The 16,100-nt window shown below is 39.4% G+C and overlaps 2 protein-coding genes across 2 annotated transcripts; one reads left to right on the top strand and one right to left on the bottom strand.

The window, feature by feature from the left end:
- LOC146617534 (uncharacterized) lies at nucleotides 1-8,071 on the top strand. The gene is made up of 5 exons (XM_085373479.1): nucleotides 1-37; nucleotides 2,605-2,952; nucleotides 3,492-3,611; nucleotides 7,388-7,729; nucleotides 7,980-8,071. Exons 1-5 carry the CDS (start codon nucleotides 1-3, stop codon nucleotides 8,069-8,071), a joined length of 939 nt encoding a protein of 312 aa, XP_085229605.1.
- Nucleotides 8,072-12,929: 4,858 nt separating this feature from the next.
- On the bottom strand, nucleotides 12,930-14,555 carry LOC146617533 (uncharacterized; the record flags this gene model as incomplete). The annotated part of the gene is made up of 6 exons (XM_085373478.1): nucleotides 12,930-12,998; nucleotides 13,208-13,236; nucleotides 13,309-13,398; nucleotides 13,537-13,653; nucleotides 13,810-14,076; nucleotides 14,204-14,555. Coding segments are annotated over 6 exons (924 nt in total), but the record flags the coding sequence as incomplete, so codon positions are not given.
- Between the last annotated feature and the right edge of the window lie 1,545 nt (nucleotides 14,556-16,100).

The raw sequence follows: 16,100 nt of genomic DNA, 5'->3' as shown, positions 1-16,100 counted from the left end.
ATGAGGCTCGTCCCGGTGTTTGTGATCCTCGCTCACAGTAAGATCAGCTGGTCCTTGATTCATGATGTTTAGTGTAAAAATATATCAGCTGTTTAAACAGGAGTAAGAGCTTTCTGTCTCCCTCCTGCTGCTCCGCTCCGGTTTTTGTATCTGATTTAGAGCAGCTGTTCACAGGAGAGGGAAACTGAGAACGGCTTACATATGATCAAACCTTCAAAAACAAACTGAAATGATTGCTCAGAATTACTGAGAAGTTATTGATACAAAAAATCTGCTGTATTATTATTATTATTATTATTATTATTATTATTATTATTATTAAAATACATATTTGGCACAGGCCTGCTGGGTCAGTACATAGTGCACAAAGTAAGCTCCTTAAAGACTGGATGAGCTGCTTCTCTATGTGTTTTTTTAGGTGGTACTCTTGTCTGTATAGTGTATTTGCCAGACTGACTTCAAGAAATAGTGGGAAATCTCACATGTACCAGTCTTTTTCCCCTGTTGTGTGCAATTCAGTGAGTTATTTCTGTTTTTGTTGGCTGCATTGTCAGTCGCTACAGAACAGAGGTCACGTTTTAATGCTTCTACTCATGAACTCTTTTTACTTGAGCAGTGACAAATGAACTGTAAACCAGTTGAGCTGGGTCTTCCTGAGGTGACACACCTCATCAGCATCCACAGACTATTTAAAGCACATGTCAGAGCACTTTAAAAACGTTAAAATCATGCTTAGATATTAGTCTATTATTTAACATGATATAACCAGGCTGCCATCAGTGAAGGACACACACAGCACGTTGTGGACACGGTGAAGTCAGAATTACTTTCTCCAGCTTTGTCTTCATAATTAAACGTCTGTGACTGTTTTGACAGTAAGACAGGTTTACAGCCTGCTCCTCCTCAATGAGACATTTAATGCACATTACTGTGATCACTGTTTGCTTTAGCCGCATACTGTAAGACAATGATCAACACTGATCTTTGTCGTGGAACCAAAAGTCAGATCTGTTTTCTGGAACAGAGCCCAACTGTTCTTCAGCCCCAGGAAATCAGAACAGCTCAAGATTCCTAAGGAAGTTCACCCACCCAGATCATATTTACAGATGGGAATTGATAAGAATTTACCTGTTCTGATTCCATTATTGATTCTTATTGGCTGCACTCTGAACGAACCTTTTGTAAACCAGTGTGGCTGTTTTTGTTGTACCATTGCTGCTCTTGCATGCTTTTTTCTATCTGTCTCTGTCTGACAGCAGAGTCTGTTTTTTGCAGTATACTTGGGTATCCACTGACAGCAATGTAATGTCATGCCAAGAAAAGCACTTCTCTGTAGTGATCACTGTTATTTGTGATTGAACTGATGTAATTTCATGACACGTCACAAAGTCAGAGTCTGTCTCAGCACTGAATTTGTGGTCATTTATTGGTTTGAATAACAGTAGGAAAAAGTAGCAGAATGCAGTTTCTCTGGAAGGACCTTGTGTGGGTGGGTGAGGTTGGGTGATGTTAAAGCTTGTTTGTCCAAATATGCCCTGGATTCAAGATTCAAGAAGTTTATTGTCATGTACACAGCAAAACACAGTAGTTACACAGAGAAGTGAAATTCTTCATTTGTGGGTTCCCTTCACACAACTAAATAGCAACTAACTAAAATAAAGAATAAACGTAACTCTGAGCATAGAAAATAGCATAGAAAATAATAAATAACGTAAAACAAGTGATATGTTTGCATATGATAAATATGCAATAATAAGATGTTTATATTGTATGAAGTTGTGTTATGTTGTATATAAATGTACAAAATTGCAAATTTACAGGTTAAAGATAATTACAGTTCAACAATCAGTCAGTGATTCAGTAGCCTGATGGCCTGTGGATAGAAACTGGTTTTTAGTCTGGTTGTCCCTGCTTTTACCCTCCTGTAATGCTGCCAGATGGCAGGAGTGTGAACAGTGTGGGTGGGTGCGGTCCTTGATGATGTTGTGTGCCCTCTTCCTGACCCGAGTGTTGTAAATGCCCTGTAGTGGTTCCAGTTCTTCTCTAATTTTTGCATTCATTTTTCATACTGAAAGAAACATTTCTGAAAAGTCAGGTTCATTCATCCACACATTTAATTCCTATAATATTTTGACTATTTTAGGTTGAAGCGAAATGGAAGCAAAAAAGAAATTAAGCAAGAAATCCCCCCCCCCCCCCCCCCCCAAAAAAAAATAAAATAAAATAAAATAAAACAAACTGAGCATTGAAACCAAACTGGATTGTAGAGACTTGTACAGACAGACTTTATCTTATTAGATGCAGATAGTTTTCTTCTCACAGTCATGTAGGCACCAGCCTGAGATGAAGACACAACGTGCATCATAACTATTAACACAGCTTACAGTGAGTTGTTTTCCATCCGCACACTACAAGGTTACACACACACCAACAGTACACAGAAGTTAAATAAGGTGAAACACAAATTTTTCCCTATAGTGACAGAGAAACAAGAAAACTGGATGTACTTATTGTTTGTTAGTGAGCCTGATCTGGATCTCCTCGCCTCTAAATATGTGTTTTCTGTGGAACAGAAACTGAGTGAACATGTTTCTGTATCCCCAGTTTCCCAGCATGCCTCAGGGGTGGAGGTGGAGGTCTATGAGGGGGAGGACTCTGCGCTACTGCCCTGTCAGGTTCCTGCTCCTTTATTTAAAGACGATGTAGTTGTTTGGAGACGTGATGATCTGAATCCTGCAATCATCCACACTCTCATCAAGGAACACGATGACATTATAAACCAAAACCCTCGTTACACCAGCAGAACATCAGTCCAGAAGGAAGCCCTGCAGACTGGAGACCTGAGCCTCACTCTGAGAAACCCTACAGTCTCTGACAGTGGAACCTACATCTGCACCACCCGCAGCTTCGGAGAGGACAGGAACACAACTGAAGTACAGTTGAAGGTCAAAGGTCAGGCTATGAAAAGTGTCTTTGCCCATCAACAGTGACCAGAGCTGATGAAAAAAACTACCCAACTACAGTAATAGCCTGACAAACAGTTTTCAACCAACTGCAACGTTTATTGAAGGTTCCCTCCAGAAAAGATGTCATCATGCTTACCTCTGAATAAAAGAGGTAAGCGTGATAAAAAGTAAAAAACAAAACACAACAGTAGCCTTAGGAAAAAAAACAGAGTAGCAGAACATTTAATCTTGATCATTTAATGCGTTTTAATAATTTACAAATCAGTGTTCATCGATATAATATACAAACAGACAATATACACGTCTGATAAGTAAGCTAGAAGTTTAGACAAAAACATGCCAGTCCTTTTTCTTGCTGGCAGTCAAAACAACAAAACAAAATGGTCCCAAAGTGGAATCCTGCAGGATGCCACATTTCCCCATCGAATCTAAAAAATCATTTTTTAAAATTTCAGAAATCTAAAATACTGCTGGAACAAGTGAAACTACTGTGGGTGATGTTCAGGTTGCTTGTGTTTTTTACAGGACCTTCTCCAGTCTGGGTCAAAGTTGTCCCAGCTGTCCTGATTCCCCTGGTTCTCTTGGCTGCTGCTGTTGCTGTCTTCATGAGCCTTGTATATAAAAGGATGAAGAAAACTGCAGGTAGTGTGTGTGTTTGTGTGTTGCAGACCTGGCCAGCTCCTGTGGGGATGTTGAGAGTTTCAATTTAAAATCTGATGACACGTACTGGTACTGACTTTCAGGAACAATGGAAATGTGCAGAGCTTCAGTAACTACAGAGCGATACTATGAAGATATGGGAAATAGTTGTTGATGCTAGGCTAAGAAGAAGAGTGTTGATCAGTGAGCAGCAGTAGGACTTCATGCCAAGAGAGAGTGCTATAGATGTGGTGTTTGGTGTACGCTGTAAGAGGCAGATGATCCATTTTGAGACCCCTAAAGGAAGAAGACTAATTTATACCCACAAGCTCTGCCTTCAGTTCCTCACTGATGTTGTTTACAGTTTTGTTTTAGAGGTCTGCGCGGGAATGTTTTTTTAGTCCCGCTCCCGCCCGCTCCCGCAAGGTTTTGTACCGCACCCGACCGCTCCCGCTGTATATTCAGTCTTTGTTCACCCGCTGCCCGCTTAGAATAATTTTCTACCCGACCCGACCGTTCCCGCTAAATTTAGATCTGGTTTCCAAAATCTCACATTTAAATGGGGTACCACCAAAAAATAGAGATAACAGATAAAACTGCAGGTTGTGCAATGATTGTATTTATTTTTCTTAAACAAGATGCATTTATCTGTCAACATGCAACATTTATCTTTTAACATGGAAAACGTGTTGCAAAAATAAAATAAATAAAAATGAATACAGCATTGTGGCCTACTTGTTATTTTTATGTAAAATACAAACATAACTTTTTTCTGTCAACACAGTAGGGAAAGTGTCGCGAAAAAAAAAAAAGTCACTTAAAATTGTAAACAAAAGAACAAAATAGTTGGCCACTGCGAAATTAAATGGTTGTTTAAACTATCAGTTTAACGAAAAAATGTCCCAATGTCGAATTCAAGGTCTCTCCTACAAAAGAAAATATGCATATATAAATACAACAATAAACGACATCTCAAAATTATAAACTATTAATCAAATGAACGAAACTTACTTAAAAAATCCAAATTATTTTAAATTTCCATGCAGGAAAAGAATGTTACTGACTGATGAGGGTTTCAGTACTGAACGTCTCTCCTCCAAAATCCGACCACAAAGGCTGAATGCTCTCTCGGAAGGTGCACTCGTTGCCGGGATGCAGAGGACAAATCTTGCAAGGTTGCTCAGGGCAGGGAACTGGGAACTGTTGGAATTCCACCACTGCAAAATGTTTTGTTGACTTGATAATTCAAGTTTCATGGTCCTGTACTCCTGAATCTGAACATCTAGTGATTTTGATCCACATGATTCTTCCTCTTCCTCCCAATCTGAAAATTTATGAAGAACAGTAGGCCTTTTGGCAGGTGTTGGTTCAACATCCTCATCATGTGCATGATCAAACTTTAAATCTTCGATCATCTCCTTGACTCCCTGTATCACATTCTGTCGCCCTCTTTCATCTAACATTCTCAGACCTCGCAGATTTGGTGTCAGAAAGGTTGCTATTTTATAAAGCATGTGAACAGAATGGGATGAAGTGCTGTCTGCTGACAGTAATTCTTTCAGCCGTGTTACACAGACGGTTGCAATTTCAGAGAGCAGAGGGTCTTTTGTGGCTGATGTACAGTGCTCAATTAATCGCACAGACCACGGAAGAACAAGTGAGGCACTGGGAGCTGTGTTATCAGTTTCCAAGTCGTCAGTTGCCTCTTTGAAGGGTTTTAGGAATGATACTAGTAACTTAAGAGTACTGATGCTAATGCGTCCGATCTTGTCATAATTATTGCTCTCAGTCAGCACAGATGCAATGTCTTCGTACTGTTCCAAGACAGAATTTAACATGTCAAAGTTAGAGTTCCATCGTGTCTCTATGGATTGTTTCAGTGACTTTTTAAGCTTGCCCTGCTGTCCTGAGTGTTTGAAATATGTAACCAACTTTTTAACATCAGTCAGAAGGCTAGCGATCTCTGGAGACTTTTCGATTATGGCAGTACCAAACGCACTGGAGAGAGTCACGTTTAGTATGTGCGCTGTGCAGTTTAGCCTCGTGTATTCTCGTAAGGCACTGATCATGTTGGCTCCACGATCTGTGACAAAAATAATCTTTTTGCCCATGTCTGTCGCATCAATGCCAAACACTCTGAGATTCTGCAGCAGGTGCCTTCGAATGTTTTCACCTGTCTTTGAGGTGCTTGGGTCAAAAGGGGCAGCAAAAAGCACTCTTGAATGTAGCTCAGATTGCTCATTAACGTAATGGATGGTTGCAGACAAAAAGGACGTTTTTCGATATGTTTCTGTCCATATGTCTGCTGTAACAGCGCATCCAAACTTCGATATTGTTGCAGTGATTTCCTCCACAACATGTTTACGTAGACTCTGAGCCCTCATTTCAACATTTCTTGACACCGTTGTGGGGTGTGGTAGTATCTCACAGACATCGAATTTTCCTATTCTTGCTGCTGTGTCGACCAAATGTTGGGCCAGCTGTGTGAAGCCTTTTCCAGAGATGGTATCATACGGTCGAATGTCTTGGCAAACAAACTGAACACATTTGTCTCTGGTTTCTTTTTTAAACTTCTCTGGCACCAGCAAAGATTTAGTAAATGCCAGTTTTGTTTGCCCCTTTGTGATGGGACATGAGTGCCGCCTTAAACCTGAGGTTCCAGTCTTGTGACTGCAAAAGGGTAAAACTTTGAGGCATTTATCGCATTGTACAAAGGGTAATTTTTTTCCATTTGCGTCTATGACGCATGAAAAAGACTCCCATACATCAGACTTGCCTGATGTGGGTTTCCTTAAAGTAAACTGACCGTTGTCTAATCCCAGCTGAACGTCCTTCAAGGAAATTGCATCTTCAGTTTGCTCTGCCATGTTGGTAAAGCGCGCTCTGATGCAGGTGATGCGCGCACAGAGTCACAGACTGTGCAAGTAAAATGCACGTGCAAAAAGCACTGATCCATGCGCTCAGTGCGTGTAACAGGCGTGAGCACTGGCTGTACCAGTGCTCAATTAGAATGAGGAAATCACAGATATGCTGTTCCGAAAAAATGTCGGGCACGCTATATTTTCAGACCGCCCGCTCCCGTTCAAATTACACCAGAGTTACCGACCGCTACCGCATTTTATTTGGAAATTTATTCCCGCGCCGCAAGAAATCTGGTCGGGTCCCGCGGCTCCCGCGGGACAGCCGCGGGAATGCAGACCTCTATTTTGTTTCTCAAGTTATGAATGTTGTCCGTGCAGTTGCCTTCACAAGAACAAAAGCTGCCCTTGATAAGAAGCAAACATATTCATGGAGGAATGCTATACTGATAAAATCTCCTACAAGAGGTCAAAGACATGTAGAATGAAGTGGGAAAAAATTTTTTTTTTTAAACTAAAAAAAAAAAAAGACATCTTTAAGCTTGAATGGAGAAGACAGACATTTTCTGTCAGATATCAATAAATCCAGCACCAGTCAGGCATTATATGTATCCTATACTTTTATCTTCACACATAAAACCTGAATATATGATAGGATGAATTAACACATTGGTTATGGTTCTTTCGTTTTGTTTTTTTTTTTACATATCTGATTAACAGATTTTTGGCACGCCTTTCCTGAAACAGTCTTCCCACAGATCTCTATCCCCTCCCAGTCTTCCGTGCAATAGGTGATTATGTGATCTCCACTAAGCCACACAGCCTGCTGTTATCCACATTATAGAAAGACGTTTCTTTAAAAAAAAAAAAAAGTGATTTACTGCTGCTGTTTGCTACAGTTGATGTTCTTCTCTGCTCTCTCAGTTTGCCAGCTCAAAGCAGTGGACGTGACAGAGGGTGCAGAAAGTGTCCTGCTGCCCTTTGAATCCAAAAAATGTAAGAGAGAGGACATCATAGTGGAGTGGAAACGTATCCAAGATAAAGAAGTCAAGGCAATCGTATATGAGCAGGGTCGGACACAGCATCATAAAAACAACAAATCGTTCCGACGCCGCACAGAGATGAAGAAAGACCCACAGACTACAGGAAATGCCAGTCTGACTCTGAGAAATGTTAGCTGTGAAGATGGAGGTGTTTATATCTGCACCGTCTGCGACAATGAGGGAAAGACCCTGGAGCAGCAAGTGGTGGTGCTCTTGGTTCATGGTCAGTATAAGAGAATATGACCTAAAAGCTCCTGCTGAACACATTCATGTCCATTAGTAATATTGACAGTTATATTTCTGTGAAGGTTAGTGACCTCACATGAAAATGCTGTTAGTGTGATAAAAACACAAGAACTGATGTATACTTTGACAGAAAATAAACAGAGCAGTCACCTTAATCGGAGTCATGTGATTTCATGCATTTACCAGGACTCTGTGATCTGACTCACTGTTGTGTTTCTCCTCTGCAGAGGGATGGCTGAAAACCATCAGAGGTTTGTTCCACATTGGCACAGAAAACAATGAAGACTCCGCCACTCCACTTTCTCTTCTTCCAAAGTAACTCTGTTTACTGCAGTCAGTATGAGTTATCTGAAGCTTTTGGTTGATTGTTGCTTTGATTATCAGAGAAACTACTGTTTGATTTCTTCATTCAACCATTTCTATTTACACTCTGTAGACAGAAATTGTCTTCTGTGGTCTGTGCACTACATTTTGGACTGGCTGTATTCTCTTGACAAGAACAACTTGTTACTTTAACTTATCCAAAACATTAATTTGCCTTTATAGGCTATAGTGTGAGTGTGTGTGAACAGATAAAAATGCTCAGATTAGAGCACTGCAGAAATGTGTGTGACTGGTAGAATAATGACTTGTAGTAGAAAGCTATTTAATGCTCAACTTGAATATAGGAAGGTTCTGTATAAGTACCAGTTCACTATGCATAAATGCACAGGAAAGCTCAGATGTCCAAGTTTTCCAACAGCACTTGAACAAAGCTTGCACAGTCAGAGTCTTAAAAGAGGATTTTTAAAAGAAAGAAAAGTCAGTAGATAATAATTGATACTAAAAAGACCAACAGCGCCTCCTTCAACTGACACATCACCACAGACAGGCACACAGCCCCGCCCCTCACTAGCAGCTAAACAGTGAGGTTTCAGCAGTGAGTAAAGCTCCTGTTTTAATAGTGTTGAAATATTGAAGAGTTAACATAAATGTTAACCTGGCTCCTCATTAGCAATTACCTGATAGCCACTTTACCTGTCTGTTTTGTTAAGGTAGTGGCTATGGCTACTAAATTAGATCATTTTTAATAACAATATACTATATAATGTTAAAACTGCACACAAATATATTGTAACCTGTGTGTGTCTGGTAACCCGTGCACACATTTTTTACCAATCTGTAAGTGAAAGAAAAGAATGTCACAAATATTTGTAGACATTTGTATCCACAGAAAACCTTTTAGCAGTTAGTCATCACATCTGTGTAAAATCTGTTTGAGTCATTCATGTTTAATTAGTTGGTGATGTGTCAATTTTTAATAATAGTTACACAAAAATCACTGCACATGAGTTGTATGGGTCATTTTTGCACATTTGTTACTAGCCTAATTCCTCTCTGTATGGCTCTTCATCCCCAAAGCAGCCTAAAGTTTTGTGTTTAAATGTAAGAAATATTCTATAAGATTGAGAAAACAAAAACTGATTGAAAGACTAAAGTGCTTCATGTTAGGGTTAAAAGACAAACGGGATAATTAACAAAGATACTAACAACACAAACTGTGCACATTAATTTATAAAATATATGTAAAAAACTGCGAATGGGGAAAAAATGGCAATGAATTGAACCATTAAATGTTGGACAAGGGTCATATAATTGGCTATTCATTCGAGGCTATGCTCCTTTTTAATCAGTGGAGTAGATATGGACATTGTTAAAAAAAAAAAAAAAAGGTCAATGACTCTAACTGAAGTACTATGTAGCTGTCACGGTTCTGTGTCCGTTGGACCCAGTATTTTGAGTTTATTATGTTTTGGATTAATTTTGCATCATGGATTGTTTTCTTGTTCTCTTGTTGTGCTTGTGATGATTATTATTTGAGTTTCATGTTTCTGTTATCCATGTTTTAGGAATTGTGGTTTCATGCATAGTTCAGTTCATTTTTCAGTTAGAAAAAGCATGAAACTTGTTATCAGAGGTAGAGATTCCTAACAAAGAGTTTTGCACTTTCATTTGATAACACATACTGTTTATGTATATTTAACATCACATGCTGACACAAAGGATTATGGTATAACTATAATTAACACAGCTTGTGTAGTCTTTAAATAGATGAGTGTTTTTAAGAGCACATTATTTTTTCTAATTCAGCAGTTAATATAAGCACTGTATGTTTATTTCAAAGATAATAATTTATAACACTCCTTGTAATTCATTAAAATCAGATCAACTTTTATTTTCAAAGGTAAATAAAGTATATCAGCCAACATACTGGACAATGTTCTGCTGAACAACACACATATTACCAATATTGTAGCTGGTGTTATCTGGTAAGAATGTGTTGAGTTTTTTGGTCTAAATAACCCAAAATGTGATGTCCACATATGTGGACGTCAGGTCCAAGGAGGTTAAGGATGGTTTGTTTGTCCGTCTAGGCATTTCTGCTTGAATTACTGTCATGAATTTAGGTCAGGGGTCCCCAACTCCAGGCCTCGAGGGCCAGTGTCCTGCAGATTTTAGATCTCACCCTGGGTCTACACACCTGAATCAAATGATTAGTTCATTACCAGGCCTCTGGAGAACTGCAAAACATGTTGAGGAGGTAATTTAGCCATTCGAATTAGCTGTGTTCGATCAAAGACACATTTAAAACCTGCAGGACACTGGCCCTCGAGGCTTGGAGTTGGGGACCCCTGATTTAGGTGATCCAAATACAATTGCCTGAAGAAAGTGTTTAACATTGTCCAAACTTCCCTCAAGTACAGTGGCTATCGATGTGGGTTGGAGATGCAATGACCTTGAACCTGCAGGTGACCACACCATCTGTGACGAAGGGCTCATCTCTTCTTTTTGCTATAGATTTCCTGCATGGAAACAATTGCATGCTTTACAAACTAAACTTGCTCTACCCATTTCATTTATCTGCGACCGGGTCGCGGGGACAGCAGTCTAAGCAGAAAACTTCAGACCTCCCTCTCCAGCTTATCCATGGTAACTCCTTCAGGTCCTGGGTCTGATCGAGGGCCTCCTCCCGGTGGTACACGGCCAGTACACCTCACCAGGGAGACGCCTAGAAGGAATCCTTGTCAGATGCCAGAACCACCTTAGGCAGGTCAGGAATCAGGATGAGGAAGAAATTAGGTCAGATCAGTGCAGGTTTTCGCACAGTACATTGCACATTTACTGTGATATTGTCAGGTATGTTGTATAATTTATGTACACCTTCTCCATCCCATTTCATCTGTCTGTTTTCTGTGCCAAGTTTTTTTTCTGTTTAAATGGAAACACAAAGACGTACTTTTGTTTATATTTAGTGTATAAAGTGTATATCTATTTTCTTACTGTTCTTATATCTATTTGGTTTTTTGCACTGATGTAATTGGAGCCTCGTAGTCTCGTCTCTCTATATACTATACTGTATATAGCGGAAATGACAGATGTTTACTTTGACTTTTTTTTTAAATCTTTTGTACAGAGCAGAATCCCTTTTGTCACAGATATGTTTATTAATATACATTGGATGTCCCTGGGCACACAAAGTAGGCTTAACTAGGAAAAACAGCAGCTTAAAAAGGATTTTTGACTGAGGATAATGGTGTCAGACTTTCCCATTTTAATGCAGACATTTAAAGCTATTGCAAAGCTTGTTGACTTTGGGAATGATGCTGTTCAGCGGTGGCTGCAGTTCCCTGGCAGAGAGGGCTCTGTTCCTGATGGAAGAGATGAAGGAACAACCTGTTAGTCCATCAAATGTGTGTAGTAGCACTGAGACAGAGACAAGAATCTCAGTCTGCAGCTGTGACTTAATGTCATGGTCCTGAGTCTGAGGACTCAGTGTTTTGTGTTTCCTTATGCTTTTGTTCATTCCGAGTGTGTATTCTGTTGTGATTTTGCCATTTGTTAGGTTTCTGTTCTTTGCCTGCCTGCTTCCACTTCTCTGTGTTCCCTCTGTCTGTCCATGGTGTTATTGTGTCTGCTCATGAGTCTGCCTGTCAAATTCAGTGTCCTGTCTGATTCTCTGTGTCTGTTAGTTTCCTGTTTTATTCTGAAAGTTCATGTCTCATGTCAGTGTGTTCAGTTTTACCTCTCCCCTGTCTCGTTAGCCTTATTGCTCCCAGCTGTGTCTCCCTCCTGTGGCCCATTCCCTGATTACTCCCCGTGTATTTAAGCCCTGTGTTTTCCTATGCTCTCTGTCGCGTCGTCTGTTTAGTTCCATGTCAGTCTGCATTATTCTGTTACCTGGTATTCATTCTGTGTCTCTCTGCCATCTCTCTTTGTGCATTTCGCTCCTCCTCCCGTGAGTGTTTGGTTTAAGTTTTGTTCTTTAGTTTTCCCAGTTTAGGTTTGTTTACTCCCCGCTCTGCTCTCTTCCTGTTTTGTCACCTTCTCACCGCTGTAAATAAACACTCACTCGCACCCCAGTCGGTACCTGCATTTTGGATCCTTTTTTCAATACACCACACGACTGCTGTGCAGCCGTGACACTTAAGGCATAATACCTGTCCGGGTTGCATGTGTAAACTTTGTGAGAAAGCCATCGCTCAGGGAAATGTGTAAAAGCTGGTGAGCCTTTAGAACAAGTGTAGCTATTGTGTGGCAATCAAAACAAAATGTGAATATTAAATCAAAATGCCTGACTTTCATAAAAATGTGTTTCTCTCAAGTCTCTTTTTTTCTAATGAAAATGAGCTACATTCAAGTCAAAATTATTACAAAATAAATGAATAAAGTTGTATTTTTTGTTTAGTTTTTGTGTGTTTGAAGTCTCCTCTTTGATGTGTTGACTATGCGTGTACAATAGAAGGACAGCCTTTCTAAAAGGGGGAACAGCAGGGGGCAATTACGGAAGCAGAAAGATGTGTAGTTCTGATTAAATCAGCTCTTCCTCACACAGAGTGATAAAACTAAGCTCAAGGATTCTGAGACAAAGCACATAAATGTTGAAAAACCATTAAAAATACTGGTCACTTCAAAAAACAAAACAAGAAGCTTTTTACAGCTGATGCAGGAAGTTATTTTTATAAAAGTCACTTTGGTTTTCAAAGTAGGAGAGTATCACAGTTTCAGTATCGTTATCCAAACTGTGACTGAAGCAAGAGCACGAGTCTCTGTTTAAAAGGTTGAGTATGAAGGTAAAAAGAAATATACAGCACGTTGATGTGCTGATATGTGAGATCTGCCAGAAGCAGGAGGGTCGGTCAAACTTCATCAGAAGATTGGACATTTTCATAGTTCACTGCTCCATCATCAACCTCATCTTTGCACATCTGTAAAATACAGAACAATGAACGTCATTAAAACTGTAACTGCATTTTGCATTTAGCACAATCAGACTAAAAGCCGACAAAGTAAAGATTTTCTTTTATCCTGATGGGTTCTACTTGTTCATGAGCCAGAAAATACAGTTTTATCCACAATTCAGTGTGATCGCCTATTTATTGTGTATACTTTGTCCGAAAAAAGTTAACAAACTCACCGTGTTTTCCTCCATCTGTGCTTTTTTCCCTAAAAGGACCAAGTAAGGAGTCAACTTTAGCTTCCACAAACAAAATCTTGTTCATATATGATTATTCTCACCAACTCTTATCCAGATGTTGACGATCACAACAGCAGCATTAAGTGCTGCTAAACCCAGAGCCACAATGATGAGCCTGTACAAGGACCAGCCTGGGAAGATAAAGAAAACACGAAAAGCATATTTGAAATGTATTTTTCTTTGCAAAACACACAACACAAACCTCAAACTTTTCGTTCTGAAATTCAGAAAGCGGAGGAAAAATGATACAGAGGACAAGTTGGCATTACTTTGTAATTTTCTTGAACCTTCCATGCTTTCCAACTCTTTTGTCCCCAGACCTGCTCTTACTGTATTTCCAATTGTGATTTCCAATTTAACTGTTGTTGTTGTAATTGTTTCTTCACCTAAATGAAAAAAGAAGACTCAGTGGCCCTTTCACTAATAAATTGTCTGTATAAATTGTCTGTCAGTTAAAACTTTAAGTTGTTAAAATAAACAAATAATGTGAAGTTACTTTCAAAATTTTATCATAATCATTAAAATCTCTCCTCCTTTCTTACCTGATGAATGAGGGCTGAAGGTAAAAAGCTGCTCTTTGCCATCTTCTGTTGTTACGTTACACTTAAAGTCAGAGTTAGATATGTGACTGTATAAAGAATTTACAAAAGTCACAGTAGCAGAGCAGGACGACTGTAATGTTTTTATGTTTGAGTAATCTCTATTCAGACCTTCACTGTAATGGATCCACTTCACTTTGTGTTCACAATGTCCATGTACCTGCACAGAGCAGTTTAAAGTCACCTGATCCCTGCTCTTCTGTTCAGTCACTGGTGAAGATAAACGCAAGAAGAATTAAAAAGTATGAATACATTTCTTTTCACTAAATGTAATGTTTTATGATGTTGCTCTAACAACACAGTTTGAACTTCAACATATTGTGGTGTAAATACTCACTGATGACATCAGACAGATAAACCACAGCATCTGGACCTTGCTGTTTCCCTGGATTGCCTCTAAACTGTCTGCAGGTGTAACGACCAACATCCTCAGCTGTGACCTTCTTTATAACCAGTGAGCATTCTGCTGTAACACTCAGTCTGTCTGATTTGGCCTTTTCTTTGATCTGTCCATGATTAACCAGCTCTACTGCTGGTGTGCTTCTTGATTCAATGAAGAGCCAGTTGATAGCGTTACAGTTGTGATGATTCTTCATCACATTTTCACAAGGCAAAGTGACTTTATCTCCATCTCTGGCAGTGAAGGAGAGTGAAAGATCTCCACTTAGTGTTCCTGAGAACACGACAAAGAATCAAAAAGGTAACACTGCATGTCAGAGCACAGATAATTTTGCACAGTTATGCACACATGTATGCATTTGTATCTTTTTCATTTTCACTAGTGCACTGAGCTGGAAATGTTTTTAAATCTTTCTCTTATACACATGTTGGATGTATCCTTACCAACTGAAGCACAGGTACAGCAGTAAAAATACTTTAAGCTAAATCGATTTAACCATCATTTCTCTTAGTCTCTCTTTTCTCACTTTCTTCTTGAGCTTCTGAAAAATAAGTGTATCAGCTTCCCTGTTATTAGTGAGGTAATACATTCATAGAACTCAGAATCTGCTGAGATGATAATAATAATAATGTCCTCAGTGTAAACTTTTGTAATCTCATTTATAAACGTATCTGTATTCCTACCTGTTAATTGAAACATTAGTATCACTGATAAAAACATGTGAATCCATCTGAATTCAGCCATCATGCTTCTCGGTATTTCTCCTTCCTGTTTCTCACAGTAATGACAGTCGCAGACTTTAAAGTTGTGCTCCCTGTGGCGGTTCCTGTGGTTGTTATCTCACTATCTCACGCTAACTGTTCAGGAAGTCCTTTCTCTGACAATTTCTGTTGTTTATAAAATGGCTGGGGAACGAAACAATATTAAAGAGGTCAAAGGTCACTGCAGGCCATCAAACCCTGTAAAACTAAAACGAGCACGTAGAACAGACAGCCGAATGTTGCTCAGTGACTTATGATAATCCCACTGTCCGTTTGTGAAGGTAAGATTATGTCTTCTTGCTCTGATACTTGTTGGTCCCTCACTGTGTCTGTGAAGTGTTGTTTTTCTGAGAAGTGAAGGGGCAGAGTTGGTGAGAATGTAGAAGTGTTACCGTCAGAAACAGACGCTTCACACACTAAATGTCCTTTAGACATTTAAACTAAGTGTAACAGCAAACTGTTCTCACAGCTGAGGGTGTTGGTTATTACACTTTCAGAAAGTTCAACATATTGTTGTTTTTTTTTTGTGGCTCATGCCTATGTTGTTAATAGTAAACATTTCAATCATATAATTTTCAGCTCAGACTGTCTCATTAAAACACAAACTGGAAGATTACTGTAAATTTCATTCTCTCTTTTTTTATTCGTGACTGAAAGTAAGGCCAACAGGGTAGAAACATTAATCTGCATAGATGTGCAGAGGCAACAAACTCACAGGCTCAACTGTTGTCACTTCATTGGTACATCATTTCTTCCTCATTACATCTTATTTAAGTGTCTCTTTCTGAGAACTGAAGGGGAAGTGCTTTGGTGCAAATGTGGATACGACAGCCCCAGCATAACTCTGCAGGTTTTAACCTCTAATTGTCATGTACTGGCTGTGTGGAGGCAGGAGAAGACCCAAACGCAAAACTCACGGAGACTGGAACTGAACTCAAAAATGCTGCTTTATTGCAGAAGTGCAAAGTAACAGAACAAAACCAGGAATATAAACTAAAGCCCGAGGGAACAGAAAGCCACACAGGTTCGGGGAAGAGACATTGACGACGCGACACTGACCTGATGGAGACACG

The sequence above is a fragment of the Diplotaxodon limnothrissa genome, linkage group LG15 (assembly GCF_057381915.1).
Source record: "Diplotaxodon limnothrissa isolate DT_005_m linkage group LG15, D_limnothrissa_male_GT1.1, whole genome shotgun sequence".
NCBI lineage: Eukaryota > Metazoa > Chordata > Actinopteri > Cichliformes > Cichlidae > Diplotaxodon > Diplotaxodon limnothrissa.
This window is presented reverse-complemented; position numbering and strand designations above follow the sequence as displayed.

Excerpts from the sequence above, each read along its gene's own strand:
- LOC146617534 (XM_085373479.1), top strand. The coding sequence starts at position 1 with ATGAGGCTCGTCCCGGTGTTTGTGATCCTCGCTCACA. Across the intron at positions 38-2,604 it reads GTTTGTGATCCTCGCTCACA|TTTCCCAGCATGCCTCAGGG; the intron begins GTAAGATCAGCT and ends CTGTATCCCCAG. Across the intron at positions 3,612-7,387 it reads GATGAAGAAAACTGCAGGTA|TTTGCCAGCTCAAAGCAGTG; the intron begins GTGTGTGTGTTT and ends CTGCTCTCTCAG.